General features: G+C 38.9%; 1 protein-coding gene across 1 annotated transcript in view; it reads right to left on the bottom strand.

Moving 5' to 3' along the window:
• The window catches only part of TMEM163 (transmembrane protein 163), a 279629-nt gene extending 258568 nt beyond the window's left edge, over positions 1-21061 (bottom strand). Inside the window, exons 1-2 of the mRNA XM_072613271.1 lie at positions 20624-21061; positions 14196-14315 (exon numbers count right to left, since the gene is read on the bottom strand). Of these exons, the coding sequence (XP_072469372.1) occupies positions 14196-14315; positions 20624-20807 (304 nt within the window). The 5' untranslated portion in view covers positions 20808-21061. The remainder of the gene's footprint in view (positions 1-14195; positions 14316-20623) is intronic.
• Between the last annotated feature and the right edge of the window lie 200 nt (positions 21062-21261).

The raw sequence follows: 21261 nt of genomic DNA, 5'->3' as shown, positions 1-21261 counted from the left end.
CATGCACTGGTAGCACCCTCTCAGTCTAGTTGGATTGTTCCTCTAGAACCAACTTCTAAAGTGGATGGTCATCAAGGACAATTACATCTCCATTTCTCTCCAGGTTGCATTCCTGATTCTCCTGGACTTTCTCTACCATGTCCTCAGACCAGGGTAAATTAACTTAGCTTCCCCTTAGCTTCCTTTTAGGTGTTGTCTTTCCTATAGACTATAATATTCTTGAGGACAAGGACTGGTGGGGTTTTTTTTCTACTTATATTTGTATTTCCACAGTGCCTAACACAGAGCAAGCTCGTAATAAATGCTTCTGGACTTGCTGACCCAATCATCTCCAATACAGGGACCTGCCCACCCCCACTCCCACACAACTCTACAACTGTACATTGGTCCTAATCAGAGGGCCACCTTTTCTACTCATGTGTTACCTAATAATATTCAGGCTTTCATTTGCAGAACCAGTTTTAAAATTCCAAGCAAGGTTTCTTTCTAAAGGAGTCTAGATGCTCATTATTTTGTTTTGCAGAACTCTGTGGGTAGGTATCCAATTCAATATATTCACAAATTTTAAATATATTTTTATCCTATTAATCCTTACAAAGCCACCAAGTCATTAAAATGGAAAGTATTTGATGTGGAATGCTTTAGCTATGTTAGAAAATTAAATATTTTTCAGATAACAGAGAAAAGACTTCAAAATCAACAACACCAAAAACTACAGGGCACCTGGCAAACTGAAAGCGACTGGAAAAATCATAGGTTAACAGTGCAGTCAACATATCAGGTAGAAATTTCAGTGTTACTAGAGCTGTTTAAGAAAAGTTTTCCCAAAATTTTGTATTCAGAAATTCTGTCCACCCAAATAAGGCAAAAGGATTTCAATATACAAGCATACATTTCAATATACATACAATATACATAGGAGAACTGCTGGACAGAGTAGTTGCCCACCAACAAATAGATATTGGCTATTAGAAGAATGGAGGATTGTGGAATGTGATAGCATGACCATCAAGAGTCTCACAAGTAATCTGAGATAAACCTTCCAGAAGGAATTTATGACATATCAATTAACATTTCCCAGACAGCTAACAAATTTTTCCATGCAATTTTATAAAAAATGTATTTATTGAAGTTCCTACATAGAATGTTCTGTGATTTGGAAAAGTTGAGGGTAAATTTTGATGCTCCTTCCCCTATGTAGAAGATAAAAATCTTTCCTCTCAAGAAGCTTATGATTTTGTAGAAGGCTTCAGACTACATAAAATTGAATTGAAGAAAATTGGGATCTAGTCAGGAGTGTGTTGGTAAATGTTTAACAACCACCTGTCTGGTTGTTAAATACTCAGTTTAAAAAAATACTAAGTTTAATCTGCATTACTAACATTCTCTACATTACTTTCTTAAGTCTGGAAAATCAACAAAACTATAAATCAAGCCCTGATTTGTAGCATTTTGCCAATTAAGGTGTAAATGCATTCACAATAAAAATTTAAAAATATGTATTAAGCACCTACTCTGTGCCAGGCATCCTTACATCTAGTACTAATAACAATGAACACCACAATCATCATAAAATGTTAGAGCTAGAAAGGTCCCTTGGATCCATGTCTCCTGAGTCCCAATGCCTGTTCTTTCCACTCATTCAATGCCTGCTCACCAGGTACCCAGAAATGTATTAGGCACTGTGTCAGTCTTCAGTGCCCTTGAAAGAACCTAAACCCAGAGTCTGGGCATGGCTAGAGATGTAATCCTGGAAAAGCAGAAGGCAAAAAAGGCAAAAGATCTCATTTTGAAAGGTATTCTCTGTAGGATGTGCATGCGTGTGTGTGTGTGTGCAAGAGAGAGAAAGAGAGAGAATATGTATGCTCGAGTGTCACCCTGGCAACAAGCCCCTTTAGACACTGCTCTATGCCCTTTGGATACTTCAACATTAATAGATTATGAGGCTAAATTTTAAAATTGGAGTTTGCAGTAGAGAATTTTGAAACTCACTAGACTGAACAATCAAGTGAATCATATATGGCTTGTGTCTTGCAGCAAGTTCATGAAGCATCATGGCCTGAAAAAGGATGAGTGAGTAAAGGTGACTTCCCTGCCTCTCTTAATATCTTGGAACTATTAAGAAGTCTAACCACCCTGAAATAAAACTCAAAGGGCTGTTTTATTAGATGACTTTAAGACTGTAACTCTTATCACTTTTATTCCTATTTCTCTATAGGAAAGGGGGGGAATGATGCATAAATGGCTTTAACACACAGGCTAAGTGACAGGATTTGTGGGACACTGAAACACTCACTACAGTCTGCCTCCTATACCACAGAGGGTATAGGGTTAGACAATCTGTTCTTCTGCAAGGATTTAAAAAGCAAGTGGCATAGGACTGGGCCAGGTGGTTTGGCTCACTCCTTTTAAAACTCATACCTAGTAAGAGAAACATTTCCAAGCGTGAAATGGCATGACCACTACCCCAGTTCTGGTCCTCATTACCTCTTTCTTGCACTATTGCAATTAAGCAACCTAATCAGCTTCTGGCCTCTCTGCATCCAGTCTTTCCTTCTCCTATTCCCTTTCACGTAGCTTCCAAATTGATATTCCTAATGCATGGGTCTGACTATATTAAACCTCATCTCAAGAAGCTTCAGTGACTCTCTCTTGCCCCTCAGACAGGGATTCTTAACTTTTTTATGTCATGGACACCTTTGGTAGACTCCTCAAAATAATGTTTTAAAATGCATAAAACAAAATAGATGGCTTACAAAAGAAACAAATGTCTGATCATGAAATAAAAGGGAGAAAAAAGAACAGGGAAAAATAGGGGTCATGAAGACATTTGGGGGTAAGAGATTCATAACTAAGATTTTCTAAGATAAGGATCATCAAGCAGTGGTAAAGCAAGATGCGTGGTCCTTTAAGCATGTCTACTTGTTCTTTCAGTTAAAATCAATGAGTCTGCATTTGTGTTATTATCTCATTAGGAGGTAAACACATGTTACAACGCTTACTATGCACAATGAATCATTAAGCAATTTCATCCTTTCTCACACCCAATTTTATATATACATACATTTATACATATATACATAAGTGTATGTATATATATGTGTGTATGCATATATATGTGTTTTATATATATATATATATATAAATCCTAGGATTGAGGGCTAGATGGGATTCTAGAGGTTATTAGGTCCCATCTTCTCATTTTGCAATTTAGGAAACTGAAGTCCACAGAGAAGTGACTTGCCTAAGGTCACCCAATTGTATCAGAGCCAGGATTCAAACTCAGGTTCTCTGACTCCAAACCCAGAGCTCTTCTTTTTGTTTCTGGTGTTGTTGTTGAATAGTCTCAGTCAAATTCAATTCTTCATGACCTCATTTGAGGTTTTCTCATCAGAGACACTGGAGCAGTTTTCCATTTCCTTCTCCAGCTCATTTTACAGATGAGGAAACTGAGGCAAACAGGGTTAAGTGACTTGCCCAGGGTCATACAACTAGTAAGTGTTTGAGGCCAGATTTGAACTCAGAAAGATGAGTCTTCCTGACTCCAGGCCTGGTGCTCTATTCACCTAGCTGCTGCTCAAAGTGCAGATCCTCCTTTCTACTTTATCATTGTCCCATCCTTGTTCTCGGTAATTACTCAATATCTCTAGAGTTCATTTGTTGCCATGTTTCCCTACTCCTCTTTTTCTTCCTATCTCTTCTTCCTCCTGCCCCATACTTCATTTCCTCTGGGTCAAGGTTTCCCTGCCTTCCCAGAAGACAATTATTAAATCTAATAAAGTCATTATACTCATGAGCACATGAGACACTGTAAGAAATGTTCATCTTCTTCACCCGTCCGTAGTTCCTGGGTCACATTATCACAAGGACGTTCTAGATGTAACAAATATTTTGTCTATCATATTTCAATATATCAAGAATTTGTGATATCTTTAGTGTGAGTCTTCCCAATTTTGATTCCAGCTCTAGGAACTCTATTCACTGATAGATGTTTTTTGTGAGTTTCAACAATAAAAATGAATTTGAAACCCTATACTCAACATCATGAGCTGCTCATTCTATAGGTATATCAAACTCAACATGGTCCAAAGCAGAACTTTGATCAAAAACTTTGTTGAGGGGAGAGGAAAAGGGGAAATGATGCTTCCATCTACCATCTTTTTGAATTTGGCTTTGAAATCTAGAAGAAATTCTTATCTTCTCCTGTCAGGTGCCACCTCTGGTAGAAATTACCTCCACAACCATCCTGTCTCTCCAGTAACATGGCCACCACACTAGTTTAGGTCCTCATTACCTTTTTCTTCATCACGATATTGCCTCCTAATCAGCTTCTGACCTCTCTGCATTCGGCTTCCCCTTCTCTAATTTAGCTTCCACACAGCTTCTAATTTGATATTCCTAATGAGTGGGTCTGACCATGTTATACCACACCTCAAGAAGGTTTAGTGACTCCCTCTTGCCCCTCAGATAAGGATTCTTAACCTTTTTGTGTATCGTGGACCTCCTTGGCAGTCTGGTGAAGTCTCCATACCCCTTCCTGTTAAAATACATACAATGAAATACATAGCTTAAAAAATTACATTGATATTAGGCTGTAATTTCTTTTTCCCGTCCAAATACACAGACTCCTTGAAACCTCTGTATGGGGCCCATGCATCCTAGGTCAAGAACCACTGCCTCATATAAAATAGAAACTTATATTTGGTGCTTATATTCCCTCATGGTTTGGTTCCTTCACAATTTGGTACCACAGTTGTGGTAAGTTCCAGACTTACTGCACATTCCCCACAGGATATATTCTAGCTAAACTGGTCTACTTGCAGATTCTGTCTTATGTATCTGTGCCTTTCCACAGGCTGTCCTCTTTATTGAGAAAGCTCTTCCTTCCCCCCTCTTCCTCACAGAATTCTTGACTCCTTTCAGAGCCCAGGTAAAGCACTACCTCCTATAAGAAAGGAAGTATATTCTGATCCTCCCTGTTTTAGTGACTCCTCCTTCCATTCCGAAATTTACTTTTTATTTACTGCAGACAAGGATAAATTTTTGCCTCTTTTTGTATCCCCAGTGCTTAGCAGTATCTAGCGCACAGTAGGTATTTAAGAAGTGTTTATCAATCTATAGATTGCACCTACATTTTATATTTAATTTTCTTTGTACATTCTGTCTTCGTCCTCCCCCCATCCCTACACAATAGAATATAAGGTTCTTGAAGTCAGGGAATGAAATGTTTATGGTGCTCCTCTGCACACAATTTGGTTGTAAGTTCTTGTGGTCTCCTGGAACCACATACATTGTGTAATGGAGAGTCACTGCACTTGGATAAGGTTGCAAATCCTACCTCAAACCCTAATTGTCTGTGTAATTCTGGGAAAGTCTATTAAACTCTCTCAGTTTCAACTTTCTCCTCTATAAAATGAGGTAGTTAGACTCAAGAGCTTCTTAGGATGCTTCCAGATCTAAATCTAATGTTGAATTGTTGTCTTTTCCATTCCTAGTGAGCAGCACAATGCCTGACACATAAGTACTTAATGTAAGAAATAATAATAATAGCTAATAATACTAAATAAATAAAAATAATGATAATTTCTATAGTGTCTATTATATGCCAGATATCATACTAAACACCTCACAAACATTATCTCATTTGATGCTCACAACAACCCTGGGAGATATACTCTATTGTCATCTCCATTTTATGATTGAAGAAATTGAGACAAAGGTGGTTCGGTGACTTGCCAAGAGCTACACAGTTAGTTAAGTGTCTGAGTCTGGATTTGAACTCAGGTCTTTCTGACTTCAGTTCCAGTGCTCTATCCACTGCCTGACCTAGATGCCTCTGTGTTAAATGAAGAGATTTTTATGTTAATTCATAAATACATCAAAGACTTGTATTTTCACTGATGTAGAGACACCTTCCACTGACATAGTTCAAAATTTCTTTACAATATTTAGCCTTAGAAGGTTCCCTGTGTGGCTCAGAGAATTACATATTTTAACCATGATCTCTCAGTAAGTGTCAGAGGCACAACATGAACTCACTTTTTCTGACTTCTAGTGCAACACTCTATCCATTATACTAAGATGCCTCATTAACTTGCATCAATGAAATTAATATACAAACCAGTGCAGAGGGCTAGTCTATACTTTCTCTGGCATTTTTTAATTATTTAATATAATGTGACTATTGACAAAATTACATTCTAAGATTACCAAAAAAAAAAATTGACTCTCCTCCCTTAAATGGCAGTAACCCATTATAGGATACACCTTTAATCTTTTGTGGTTTACATTAAGGTACCAGAAATCAATCCTTGAGGAAATTCTCTAAGATCTAAGATACCTCACTGTGTGGACTTGAGTCTGACCTTGTCTAGCATATCTATGCTAGATCCCTTGCAATCCAAATCTGGCAAAATGTAGATCCAGATTTCAGAATATAGGTCTGAAGGTGGTAGCAGTCTTTTAAGGGGGAAGAACTATTTTATTTCATCTTAGAATATAACTTTTTCCAAAGACAAGTTTTGTCATTTTAAAAATAAATGCTAGGTCTATATGTGGGTATCTGACCTTTCAGATGCCTTGGGTTTAGTGAAGAGAACCAGGTTCATTCAGAGCTCAACCTCTATCTCATGTAATCTTGGGCAAGACATTTAACTTCTGGTGCAGTGAAAAGAAGAATATTGAGACCAAAGTTCAAATCTGATCTTAGATACTTACTATGTGATCCTAGGCAAGTCTATTAACTTCTGTTTGCCTCAGCTGTAAAATGGGGATAATAACGACAGTGCCTAACCCATAATAATCACCTTATAAATTCTGAGTTCAAATTCAACCTCAGACATTTACTAGCTGTGTGATCCTGGACAGTCATTTAACCCTGTTTGCCTCAGTTTCCTCATCTGTAAAACGACCTGGAGAAGGAAACAACAAACTATTCCAGTATTTTTGCCAAGAAAAACCTGAATGGGGTCACAGTCAGACATAACTGAAACAACTGAACAACAACCACAAAATCCTCCTCTTTCTCCCATCACCCCTAAGTGCTAATCTGTGAAATGGAGATAACCCTAAAATTCATAACGATAATATAAAATGTCAAGCAAATATATACGACAGCATTCTAACTACTCCAGATGTAAAACACTTGTCACACCAAGCCAATGCAATACTACTGACAATTATTTAATACCTGAGATATGTTTGACAATGTTTGATTGCTATATAGTTGATAATGGTCACAAAAATTCACTGATAGCAATCAATACAAATAGGACTTGGGGGAAAAAAGTTTACATGGCATGCAAAAAAAGCACTAGACTTAGAACTAGAAAGCCTATGTTCACATCCCAGCTCTTCTATTTATCTGGGTGACCTTGAACAAATCACTGAACTTTCTTCATGTTTCAGTTTCCCGATTTGTAGAATGAGGTCATTTGACTAGATGACCTCTAAGTTCCCTTCCAGTCTGAAATCTGGTGGTTTATATTTATGGTTGCTCAATTAGGATAATTATTTGTTATTTAACTAAATTCATTTCTACAAACATTTAAGAAAAAATCTTATATTTTAAGATATTATGCTAGGCAGACACAAAGATCAAATTAAGAGATAAGACCACATATCTGACCTCAGAGAGCTTATAATGGAGTAGAAGAAATAAAATTAGGTACATATGTTGTATATAGATTGGAACACTAAATGCATAAGAGAAGTGCAAAGTGGCATCAGAGACGTGAGGTAAGAAAGAACTCCTGCTAGAAAGATCTGTGACAAGAAGTACCTCTCGTTACAGTCAACTGACTTGAGTAAGTGTTTAGTAAGCACCTACTACTTTCATTCTCTTCATTTTGCATATGAAGAACCAGAGGCCCAAACAAGTTAGTCTACTGTGTCTATACATCTACACACACACACACACACACACACACACACATATACACACACCATACATACACACACACACACACACGCACACAGCAGCCATCCTCTCTCTCCTTTCCCAACACAGCTAACCCTATTTCTAATCAATGCTCTTTCATACCTCTAATCAAATGGGAGAGACCAGTTTAAAAGGAAATGAAGGGGTCTCTTCTTGTCCAGAAATGAGGTGATGTAAAGACAAAGGGCATTAATAAAATATTTTTTAAAAGTAAATGTCTCTGACGCAAAAAAAACCCCAACAACCCAAGTAGCCAAAGGAAATAAAGACTCTGAGAATGCTGTGACACACTAAAGACTCACTTTTCAACTAATGCCTGAGAATGTTTTGACATTTTGCAAACACCACACCTTGTTTGTTCTACCAACTAATTTTTGCTGAGGAAAAAAAAGTGGTGACTTGTCAAACTAGGTTAGGTCATCACATCATGTACTGGGTTTTTGGAATACATTATCTCTGTGCTTTTTGTGTCACTTTGTTTTTCAGTCTGCATCCCCTTTTCTGAAACTTGAAATTTTCCCTTAGACACATTTCAATTTATTCTGAATCTCCGAATACAATCTTTTTCAATCCCTTAGTTATGCCTGCTTTTCCTAACATCAGTCACAACACCATGAAAAGGATGGCCTCTGAAATGTACAGCACACAAAAGAGCTTAAATTCAAAGTATAGATAATGCTTTATATGGGACCTAAAACGCCTACTGCTCATACATTTGGGTCATCTCAACTAGAGGGTTTGAAATGATCTAGTTAAAGTGACCGGGATGATACCGCAAGTTCTTAGTTTAATTGTATCATTAGAAGCATTATACTTTATATCTTGGGAATGGGGCAGGAGGGGAAGAAGAATTAGAAGACACTAGTTCATTTAGTTTCAAGAGTCAAAAACAAATGTGTCAGAGGCATGACTACTAATGAAAGGACTTTCCATTTCTCAGGATGCTTGGACCCAGGGCACAAGTGTTCGTTGGACAAAAGCAATGACTATATTTCCTGTGAAGTTTCGTACACAGAGGAGAATGCTTAATTGGGGAAAACAGGGGATCTTTAATAAAGGTAATGCAGTTGGGGGGGGGGGGATTTATTTAGTCATAATAAGAGAAGAATATTCAACAAAGATGATATACAATAAGGATGTTCCAACTTGATCCAGCTGATTACAGTCAGCCTGTCTGAGTTGCCCCTTATGGTCTGTCAGCCACGCATCCGAACCTACCTGGAGCACCTTTTAGATTTTTTGTATTCAGTTTACCAGGAAATGATATCAGCAACCTGGCCCAATCTTACCATCTGAGCCAATCAGCTTTGGAGGATAGTTCTGAATTCAGGTTTTTACTTTAATTTGCAGGAAACTGCTGTGGAGAAAAGTAGACTGCTAGAGAGCCTTAGGTGGAGAAACCATCTTAGCCACCATAGGAACCCCAAAGATGCAGGACCATAAGATTACTGTCCCCAAATGTTTCCAGGAACTGGATAATCAGTTTGGTAGCACTGAGAGTATAGAGGATAAGTACATGAAGTTCCTAACTTCAAAAAGGAAGAAGAGAAAGCTTCTAGCTTTTTGTTAGGATTAGAAAAACCATTTCAAAAAACAACAAGCAAAAAGGGGCAATGATTGTAGAATTCAGTAGGCTGACAATAATAGCACCTAACACTAATATGGTATTTTAAGGCTTGTAAAGCATCTGATGTACATTCTCTCATTTGATCCTCACAACAATTCTGTGAGGTAAGTTGCTATTATTTCTATTTTTTGCATGAGGAAAGATGCTAAGAGAGGTTAAGTGACTTGTCCAGGGTCACATAGCCAGTTAGCATCTAAGACTGGATTTGAACTCACATCTTGCTGACTCCAAGTCCAGTGCTTTATCCACTGGGCTACATGGCTGCCTCATGTGACAAAGCAATATGGTTGTCTTTAATGCTATAAGAGTAGTAAGAACATCCTCCCACTTACTCAGAGTTGTTCTGATTGATCAAGGAGGCAGAAATGAACCTGATCAAGAAGAAAGAGAGAATTCAGAGGTAACAAAAGTTGATCCTACATAGCCTTAGTCTCATGAGGTTTGAACCACTGAGATCAGAAAGGAGAATAACTCTATTTAAACCTCACTGAAGAAACCTGGACCAATCCTGCTAAAAAGAAGTCACCATAGGTCAAGACCATATCCATTGGAAACAGGGCACCAGAATGTCAGGTCTGGAGTCAGAAAGACCTAAATTCAAATCTAGTCTCAAACATTTGCTAGCTTTGTGACCCTGGGCAAGTGGCTTAACTTCTGTCTGCCTCTGTTTCCTCAGCTGTAAGATGGAAATCATGATAGCACCTACTTCACAAAGTTGTTGTGAGCATCAAATGAGGTAACATTTGTAAAGCACATCACACCATGCCTGACATATAGCAGTATATTAATAAACTTCTCTTCTCTTCCTATGAACTAGACACACTAAAGTAGGGGAGGTTGAACATGGTTTAATCAGAAGCTGCAGTTTTATGGACTGGCATAAAGACATGGAAAGAGGGTCAAGAATATGTCCATCCCAGACCTTGAGGAGAGGTCATATTGCCCCACTATCATTTTCTGAGGTCCATTCCACCTGACTCATAGGACCCATCCACCAGGGACAGTGACGATGGAAACACAACCTGTCTCACTACGTTGGCAATGGATCCTAAGAGACAATTATCTTCCAGCTGTTTTAGGAGGTACACTTAGAACACATGTTGGGGTTTGTCCTCTGTGGCCTGAGTTGAAAGGGCCACCCACATATGGGTAATATCAGCGTGTGATGAGTTCCCTGAAGTCATGAGCATCACTGAGAAGATAGGTATTACAGCCTAGGGCTGCCCAAATCTGATAAACATTTCTGGAGCTGGCCAGGACTGATTCAATTTTATTCAAAACATTATCCAAGTACTACAGGTAGAGAGCTAGAGCTGAGGTTATAAACATGCAAACGATTCTTACGGAACAGAAGGTTAGATGCAAGGGGGCTAATGGCACAAAGCATAGAAGGCTGGGGTTGGAACCAGGGAGGTCTGCATTTGAATCCAGCCTCAGAAATTTCCTGTTTGTAGGACCTTATCTATTGGATTGTTTCTTGGATACTCACTTCTCTCTACTTATATATCGTTATCTTTGTGCATTGTTTAATTAAAGTAAGATTATTATAAACCCCTTGAAGGTATCTTTCCTTTAGAAAAGCAGATCAAGAACCAGTGCTAGCATCCCTCCAGTGTACTGGTGTTATTGGCCTTACATCTCCGCAGCAGCTGCTAGTATCTTTACCTATACACCTTGCTACCTGATCTCCTTCACAGGGATATATAGTCAGCTGAGTGATGCACTGGATAGAGTGCTGGGCCAAGAGTCAGGAAGACCTGAGTTCAAATCTGGCCTCAGACACTTACTAGCTGCGTGACCCTGGACGAGTCACTTAACCCTGTTTGCTTCAGTTTCTTCATTTATAAAATGAGCTGGAGAAAGAAATGACAAATCACTCTAGTAACTTTGCCAAGAAAACTTCCCAAAAAGGAATCACAAAGAGTCATATACAACTGAAAACAACTAAGCAAGAATAACAACATATAGAGAGAGAGATTAGATATAACTGGTATGCCATCTGATGACTGAAATTTTTTAATTAAGTATGTGAATAGCATACCTGATAGGAAAGGCCTCTATCTATTTCCTAGAATACTTAGGCCCAGAGGACAAGTGTGCACTGAAAGAAAATAAGGACTCTATTTCCCACATTATCATGTACTCATGACACAACTATTAATTAAGGAGAAACATAAACTTTTGAAAAGAAGTGAGCCATGAGGGAAAATGACAATAATGATGGCAGAGTCTGAAGTGTTCCTGCGACCCCATGGAGCAAGGAAGGAAAACATCTAGGGCACCCTACAACTGAAGACTTACTAAAGGAATGAGCAAAAGTACAGGAATCGTGTAACTGCAGCGTCTAACCCCTTCTCTCTGACCAAGTCTTCCCTATAAGAGCTGTAGGCCTACGGAGGTGACTACTGGGAAAGAGGAGTGGATATGGAAAGACCATTGAGTGGAAATATACACAATGATTGTTTTCTGTAGCTTTATTATGTATTTCTGCCCTAAATATCTACCTTATATTTTCAGTGCTTTTTTTGCTGTTAGAGTTAACCATGCAATTATCTTTGGATGTTCTCAGAATTATCTCAGTGGGATCAACAAACCATAGAAGTGATTTGTTGAAGAGAATCCTGCATGAGCCCAGAGTTATTTTAAAACATGGACTACTTCAAAATAAACATTTTATATATATATATATATATATACATATATATATATATGTATATATATATATATAATGTATATTGTAGTCCATGTTTTAAAATATAACATATCTATTATATTATATATAATATATATTTCTTAATATTTAGTGCTAAAGATAAGGGAGTAGCATATACCATTCATGCTTAGTTAGAACAACTGCTAGAATAAAAGAGTAAGAATCCTTTGGAGAAAAAATTTGGTACTCTATTTCCCCATACATTATTCAACATTTTTTTTTATTAGGGAAAAGGGGGACATGGGAGTGGCAGTCGTTTTCCATTCCAGAAGAGGAAATGTAACATTTGTAAGATAACCTACCTAATCATCATCAGGCTTTAACGTGAAATCTCTATTCCCAAGCAAATGTTTTTTCCAACGTTATTTCCCTATGCTACATCTAATAAAGTCCTCCCCTAAACAAAAGAAATTTCCTCAATATATCTTTATATTTATTTCCTCAAACACACAAATAATAAAGCCACAATGGCTTTATTAGGCATGGAAGTGCTTGAATAGCCATTATGCTCCTTCCCAGTTCAAACATCTTTCATCCCCTTTACACATGTAAATTATTATGTCTGATCCGTAGCATCTAACACAATCACCACAATCAAATTATCCTTGGGGGACAACAGACAGGCTTGTTTATCTGATTTCAGCTGGAAAGGGGGGAGTGGAATTCCAGAAATAAGAATTTCTCTTGATTAGATTTCTAACTCCCTCATAAATGTTTATACTCTCTAATGCATTGTAGCCTACTTTTAAATGTTTGTTTCTGGAGCCAAGGAATGGTATGCATTTCTAATATAAAACCACTTCAAGTAGTCTATGCCAAGGTTTACAGAGAGCATTTGGTCAAATTCTAATAATCCCTCTTGGGAGCTAACACCAACTTCCAGCAGCAGGTCCGACACTGCCTATTACAACAACATACATGCCAGAGCAGCTTCTAGAAATCATAATTTCCTTCCCTCCACTACCTCCACCCCAGCCCCCATCCACATATTGTATATTCCCACTCAGTTCTGAGGAATGTTGATTCAGACATCTTGGATGATATATGTCATTTACAACCTAGGTCTTTCTGTTAAGGTAATAAAGTAATCTCAAAAGAGAAATAAATTGTTCTCTTCCTCCAGTGTGTAAATACATACACACACACACACACACACACACACAGTATTTCTATATAGAGACTGAGCTCCAATGTGTCACTGCTTAAGCACATGAATATCTTAATAATGAATAAAAACATCCACTGTGCACAGTTCTCATTATGGCAAGCATTTGAAAAAGAAATTCATGCCATGGAATTTTTAAATGAAAAACATGATTTTCTGTACACAGAGGAAATTCCATTTTCTTGAATTATTTGTTCTTGATTGAAATTAATGTTTTCATTTTAGTAGATACCACAAACTAAGGAAGCATACCATAAGAATCTTACTTTTCTAAGCAAAGGAAAAGCAGAAATTTTCACACAGTACCACAACAAAATGCACATTGATACCAATAAGAAAAGTGAGAGAAAATGCCATGCAATGTTTCATTCATCTGTCTGTATTAGGTTCAAGAGATGGATGCCAAGCATATGTATTTGTCATATTTGTCACCTGAGACTGAAGACAATTCATCAATAGAGTATTTTTCCTTCTTCAACTGATAACAGCCATATATTTTCATTTGTATACATTCTGATTAGCACCATAGCCTCCATTGATTTCTTTTTAACCATCACTTTCCTCTATTAAAAAGAATAACATATCTTTTCCTTATTTTATTAAGATGTAAAGACCATGACTACACCAGAGATCTACTAACGTGCTCCAAATCATCTTAAATTAAAAGAAAAACTCCCCCCTCCCAATATGAGCATTTAAAAAAGAAAAGGCTAGTGTTTATATATGGCTTCACAACTCATCCAATACTCACTAAAGGCAGCCACTGCCAGCGCCAAGGTAACAATGATGGAGAACCAGGATACCCATAATGCCTTTTTTCTGTAGTTCTGAGCTTCATGAGGTTTTAGTCTTGTGCTGCTTTCTAATAAACCTGACAAGAAAAACGAAGAAAAAAATTAATAAACAGGGAACTCACTTATTTCTCTCTTAAGAAACCTATAACCAGATTTAGCAATCAATACCTAATCAATTCTTGAATGTAAATTTGGCAAATTGGGGGTTATATTATTTCTTTCAGGTAATGAGGTCATTAAGACCAAAATTAAAGACTGATTATGTTAATGCTCCCCTTTCTATATGAAGATAGTGTTGAAGCCCCACTTATAAGAAGCTATCCTCTCTCAATTATTTTTCCAGGAGTAGGAGTTAATTCGAATTCATCTATCCACTGGATAAACTGGATAAGAGCTCTCTTGTACTACCACTGCAAAGCAACGAACCAATGAAAAAATTCCTGTTTTTCCGTAATCTTAACAGCCAACAAACCCAAATGTGAGAGAGTTTTCCCTTTTCTTCACTCTTTCCTTCACAGAACTATCTGGTAGTTATTCAACAAATTTAACAAAATAAACTTCAGAAAACAAAAGTAAACAATAGATATTAGGAATTTTTCTAGAAAACTTTTAAATTTCCACAAATCAATAGACTGACAGAATATAGAAAAAGTGCCTGTGTAGAAAAGATTCCACCCAATTTCCTACATTTAACATTCATGATACCATACATTGTGAATATCTTTTATCATTGATAAGACTGAAATATTACAAAAGCCTAAAATCTGAATCAAAGATTATATTCACTTTGTCTTCAATGGTCATTGTATTTTATTATACTCTAATTCTCTGAAAATTCATCACCCATATAAGTGTCTTTTATCTAAAAGCTCAATTTCCAATCACCAGAGCCATGAAGTAGTAGGTGAAGGCACTCCAGTGCCTTAATAACCAATTAGAATTAAGAAAACTACCCCAGATGCCCAATATATAAGCAAAAATGCCCTGACATATTTTGTTTTCTAATAAATAGACTTAGAAAGGAAATATTTGTTTTACAAATCACATATATCACATAGTGTTTTAATGAATAGGCATCAATTAGCCCTTCATTTTTTCCAAGGAAGGAGGAATCACATGGGAATTCTACGACTTTCCCAGGGTCTGGCACATAATAGGCATTGAACAAATTGTTTATTGACTAATTAATTCCTCAGTGATAGGTTATTAAACAAAGCAAAGAGGGAGAATGTCAGCAAAGAACCAGACCACACCTCTAGGAGTTTAACTTTCTAAAGCCACTCAGCTTATTGTGTCTGAAAGTATAGCATATTAAAGGAGACAGGTGCATTTAGAAATGGTAAATATAAACACTGCCACTATTATCCCTAGACTGCCTCTAATAAATCCAATTAAATACAAGAGATCTTTTCACTTATCAAATTTTGCCCTGGGTAAATGTACTCTTAATTTCAAATACAGCGCCTCTCTTTGTCTAATCTTTCCTAAACTATAGAAAATTACCTCTTCTTACCTGAATTTTACTATCCCATTCATGTAAATCATAACTACAATTACCCAGGTTGAAATGAAAACCTGAGAGATTTTTGTTTTTCTTCTTCCTCTCACTCTTACTGCCCCTTAACCCTACAGGTTAACCCTGTGTTACCCTAGATGACAAAATTTAAAAAAAAAAACCTTTCATCCTTGCCTCTGGATTATCACCACTAAAACTGTATTGAATACTGACTTCATAAACCACTGAAGCACTGTCATAGGGTAGATGCTTTTAACAATGACAGTACTTCAGAGGTTGATCTGCTGAATGAGAAGCTAAGGTTTCCTTCTAGGAAAAAATTTAAAATTCAGAGAGGAACTATGAAGATTTGAGTTTTCTATTTAGCCCCATAACATTTATCCTCATTATGATGAATTTACCCACTGCCAACAACATGCCGGGCATCAGATACAACAGAAGTTTCTTCTCCCACACCAGTCAGTCAACATTTGCCTGGAGGAATTTCTAGGAATGAGAAGGTATCTTTCCAACTTAGTATCATTGGTCTATCCCCACCACCACCCACAATGAAGCTGCAAATGGCCTCTATAGTCAATCAAAGTATAATTTATTTTATATTCATTAACCAGCTCCTTAACCTCTCCCCAATGAGAGTAACTGCTGTAAAGACAGTCCTGGAATTGATTAGCCTTCTTTGTTTCTACCAATCCCTTCCCAACTCCACCTTCAAGAAATGGTTTGAGATTCCATCCAAAGAACACAACTGAGCAGAGAACATGCAAACCTAGCAGTTAGGCTCAGAGATTAGCTACAAAATGCAGAGAAAAGTATGAGATATTCCCAACTTAAAAATCCCTGATTTACAAAAGATTCACCTATACCACTCACTACTAGACTAGCCAAAAAAAAAAAATATTCAGTTATACTTCCCGCATATTTTCACTTTTCTTGACTACCAACCTAATATTTTACAGGTTGGGAATTCATTTGGGAATAAATTGTCATTCAAACACTAGTATAAATGAGTCCAATCCAACTGCTTTCTTCTTAACATCTTACTGAGTGCTAAGATGAATTTAAGGGAGCTTCAATTATAGCAAGGACTAGTGAGGAACATTTTGGCAGGTAGAGCAGGGGTGGTTAGGTGCACAAAGAAACTTCCTCCATTTCAGAGTTTCACCTAAATGTAGCTCTGCTCTAAGAAAAAGGGAAATAGCTAACATGAATATAACACTTTAGGGTTTTAAAGTGCTTTACATACATTATCACACTTGATTTCTACAAGAATTCTATGAGATAAGCAGTGTTTTTATCTTCCTTTTCAACTGAGGAAACCAATGCTGAAAAAAATCTAAGTGATTTTTTTCTCAGGGTCCCATAGCTAGTAAATGTCTGAGGTAGGATTGAAATTCAGGTCTTCCTTATTTCAAGTTCTTCCACAAAGCCACCTTGCTGCCTCTGAGAAACTTCCTTCTTTAAGGAAACATATGACTGCTTCTCTTCCCCTCCTAGTTCAATTATAATGTGAGCTCCCCTGAATGAATTTTTTGGACTAGCGTAAGAATCTCATCATCACTCATTTCTAAACAACTGACTCACAGTCAGTCCATTCTATGCTTGGGGCTCTGGATAAAAGTATTAGAGTAGTGGCATCCACTAGAGACAGAGGGAGAGGATTGTAGGCTCACAGGGGTGAGATGTGACCTCAAGGAAACTGAGGCCCAGGGAAGGTCAATGATCTTTGATGACTCTCACACAGGGAATGAGTGTTGAAGGCAATATTGAAATCCCAAGACCTGTGACTACAGAGCCAGTTGTCTTGTGAGTGTATGTGGCAGCAGCAAAATCCAGACGATCCCCATTGCCCCAGTACCAGCAGATGTTTAAACCATTGTGAAGCAGGTAGTTTAAATCAGGCGCACAATAAACTGTCAGGATTGTCACAGATTCCCTATTCTAAATAACTGAATGCCAAAAGAAAAATAGAAATAAGGTCTGCAAAGCCCTTTTCAGGTCAATGGTAAAATGATAATAAAATATACAATTTCTTAATAATCTCACATTTATATACTGCCTTAGAGCATACAAATCACTTTCCTAATAGCAACACTATAAACAGTGTAAGTATTATGCTGACTTTAAAATGAAGAGCTTGAAACCAAGGGAGGTTGAAAAAAAAGCCAATAAGTAAATTAGATAAGATTTGAATCCTGATTCAAGGTCCAATATTCTTTCCATTATCCCACTTTAAGAAATGAAGACAGGAATACTGCAATAAACTTTCTAAGATAAAAATATGCTTTATTTGGTAAAAAATGATTTTTTCAACTTTAGCTTTTTGTTTTCCAGGACATGGAACATAAATGAGGCTTGGCTTTTTCCTCCTTTTTCTTTCCCTAAAGAACCTCCCCTGCTTTGTATTTACTTTACCTTTCAGTTTCAAAAAGCAAGTGAACAGCATCTTGTGGCAATGAGCCAGCTGTACTGCAAAGGATACTTAGGGCTGGGTAGGAGAAAAGCAGGAACAGGAGAGCCAAGCTATTGTATTTGACATGTACTGAATTCACACATTGACATATTTCATGAACAGGAAGCAAATTCATTCATACTGCTATAGCGTGAGGAAAAAATGAAAATCAGTTTACCAGCAAAAATAACCTAGAAATGAATTCCCAGAAGTGAGAGATTTTTCTCACCCTTTTGCTACAAGTTGTAACTTGTTATAGTACTTTATTAAAATTATCATTTTGAGGGGTGGGTAGAAATAGACCATCTTTTAAATATAACCTGCAATGCTACAAAAATAAGCTCAAGGCAGGTGACTGACTGTCTTCACCTCAAAATAAGATCTTAGGTTTTAATTTGTAAAAAATTCTTCAAAACCCTGATATGCTACCTGCAAAGTCTCTCATAATATTTCTTTACATAATGTTTTGTTAAGTATATGGGAAACAGGAGAAGGGTAGAAACACCAAGGTATTTGCAGAACTCGGTGCATTTGGAGCAATTCCAATTGTCTGTAAGCATCTCTGCTGGTTCTCTGGGAGTTGCTGATTCCATTTCATTCTATGTGAAATTCTACAGTTTTAAAATTCAGAAGTAAAAAAAATGGGAGTCATGCATTAGGATATTAAATATCAAACAGGAACACAGTTGAGAGAGGCTAGAAATGGGGTATAAATTAGATAAGACTGAAAAAATACATATTGATTCCAATCTATAATAGAATGCCTCTCATAAAGATTTCTAAGTCGGGGAAGGCTAAATGAGTTGAATTTCTCCAGATGACTGTTTGTAAAATAGGTCTTAGTTAATGAATAGATCCAGTGGTTCTGTTAAGACAGCTAAAAATCCCAAATTGTAAAGTCCATTTCTCGAACCGGTGACTGCCTGGCAAAGAAAGGAAGTAAGGGTACAGCTATGAAGCAAGAATCTGGGTTCTGCAAACCGGCTGAACCTGAAAATACGAAAGGAGGGGCAAAGGATGGAAAAAGAAGAAAGGAGAGGAAGATAGGAGTATCACCAAATCTTTGCTGTTTCTTGAAGTTAATTGAAAAATTTGAGAAGTCAAGAGTTTAGGTTTTGTTACTGAAAGCCATTATAGGAATGTGATAACACAACAGATGGGGCGGGGGGCGGGGGGCGGGGGGGGGGAGGCCGAGAAAGGAGAGGAGAGAGATAGCTGATCAATAATAACCGCAGAGACATTTTGTGTTGCCTCGGTATATAATCTCCTGGGTTTTAGATTCATTCAGCAAAGCTCTTGTATTCACAGCAATCAGGAGTCGCCTTTGTCCTTTAAAACCGTGTTGCTTCTCTCTTTGCCAAAAGACGGGTCAGGTTTGCTGCCCAAACAGATACACTATGACCTGGGACATAAAGTACGTGACTACGCAGTAGAAATCGATTTGAGCAGTAACACAAAGAACGAATTCTCTCTCACTACCTTGTCCCTTCCTCTCTTTGGTACTCCCACACTTGTCCTCAGGTGTTGGAACACGGAGCTCTCGGCTCTGTGGTGGACACAGCTCCAGAATCGAAGAAATAACCTGGAGGAGCTAAATCCGCATTTGGAAATATTCAAAAGGGGAACTAGCAAGGACTGAGTAGAGAAACCAAGACCCCCAGCAGATGGTGAATACTCTATGGTTTGGCAAGGCCACGATGAAGGTCCCGGGATGTCGGCGCACCTCTGGAAAGAGAGTTGTGCCCAGGGTACCAAGGAAAAAACAGAAATGCACCCACCAGCTGGAGGGCTCCAACCCTAGGTATTTCCACGCAGTGACTCATGGGCTCCAGGGTCCCAAGGAAGCCCCAGCCTCAGGGTACCGAAATGCCTCCCTCAAACTTTTTCTGGTGGAGCGGGATGAGGATGATTCCTAGGTGTGGTGCTGAAGGGTAATTGGTAGAAAACCGAAAAGAGAGGTTAGGAGAAAGCTGGCCACGTTGATGGAGGGTAAGGGGATGAGAGTACCCAAGGAACGAAGAGCATACACACATACACATACACACACACACACACACACACACATCTTTCTTGGAATCCTCAAAAGCGGTAGCCGTGAAGAAAGCCGGCTTTGGGAAGCATCGGCTGGAAAGCAACCTGCTTCATTTCCATCCCTCCAAGATATAACCACTTCATCTCGGCGCCAGGAGTCGGAGACCAGAGCTTTATTCCCAAAAGGGTAGAGGACAACGGCCCCAAACACTGGCCCCAAAGATGGGGAAGAAAAAGAGATGCTGGATGGGAGGAGAGGAAATCGCCCAGCCCCAAGGAGCCCTGATCCTCTCCCACCATGCCTAGCCTGTAGACAAGTTGCGAGACTAAGGGATAAACGAAGAGCTCGGACATGGGAAGAGAGGACTTAAGGTTACCCACTCACTCACCTCTATCCTCCAGCCCGTCACTAAACTGGCCGCTTTCACTGATACGGAGATGCCGCTCCTCCTGCTGCGGCTCTCGGCCTGGGTGAGACTGGGAGCCGGTGGCTAAGGGCGAGCTGCCCCCGGGGGGCTGCAGTGCACTGGGCTCCGGGGGGCTGCCATGCTCGCTGTCTGTGGCCGGCTCCATGGCAAGGAAGGAGAGGGACGAGGCTGCAGAGGCAGGAGACCGTGGCCAGAGAGTAAGAAATGCTAGGCGAAGCGGGCACTTGGGGGAGGGGAGTGGAGAAGGGAGGGGAGCTTGGAGGGAGACGCTGGCTGGAGGTGCGTTCTGGTGGGCAGGGGCGGGAGGGCACGGGGGAAAGGGAGGAGGAGATTCGCCTTGGAGCTGGCAGCAGGCTGGCAGACCGGAGCCCAGCACGCTTCGCTCCACAGCTGCAGCCCTGAAGGGGGCGGCCCTCGGCTGCCCGCCCCGCCCTCAGGGCAGGTGCAGAGACAGAGACCCCGCCTCTACCCTCTCCTACCCTGGGGCGTTCAAGGGAGCCCTGCTGCGGAAAGAAACCCGGAGAGACAAGCTGGGCTGGGGCCATTGGGAGTGCCGGGGACGGGCACGGGAACAGGCACAGTGTGAACGGGGTAAGGGA

The sequence above is a fragment of the Notamacropus eugenii genome, chromosome 5 (genome assembly GCF_028372415.1).
Source record: "Notamacropus eugenii isolate mMacEug1 chromosome 5, mMacEug1.pri_v2, whole genome shotgun sequence".
NCBI lineage: Eukaryota > Metazoa > Chordata > Mammalia > Diprotodontia > Macropodidae > Notamacropus > Notamacropus eugenii.
This window is presented reverse-complemented; position numbering and strand designations above follow the sequence as displayed.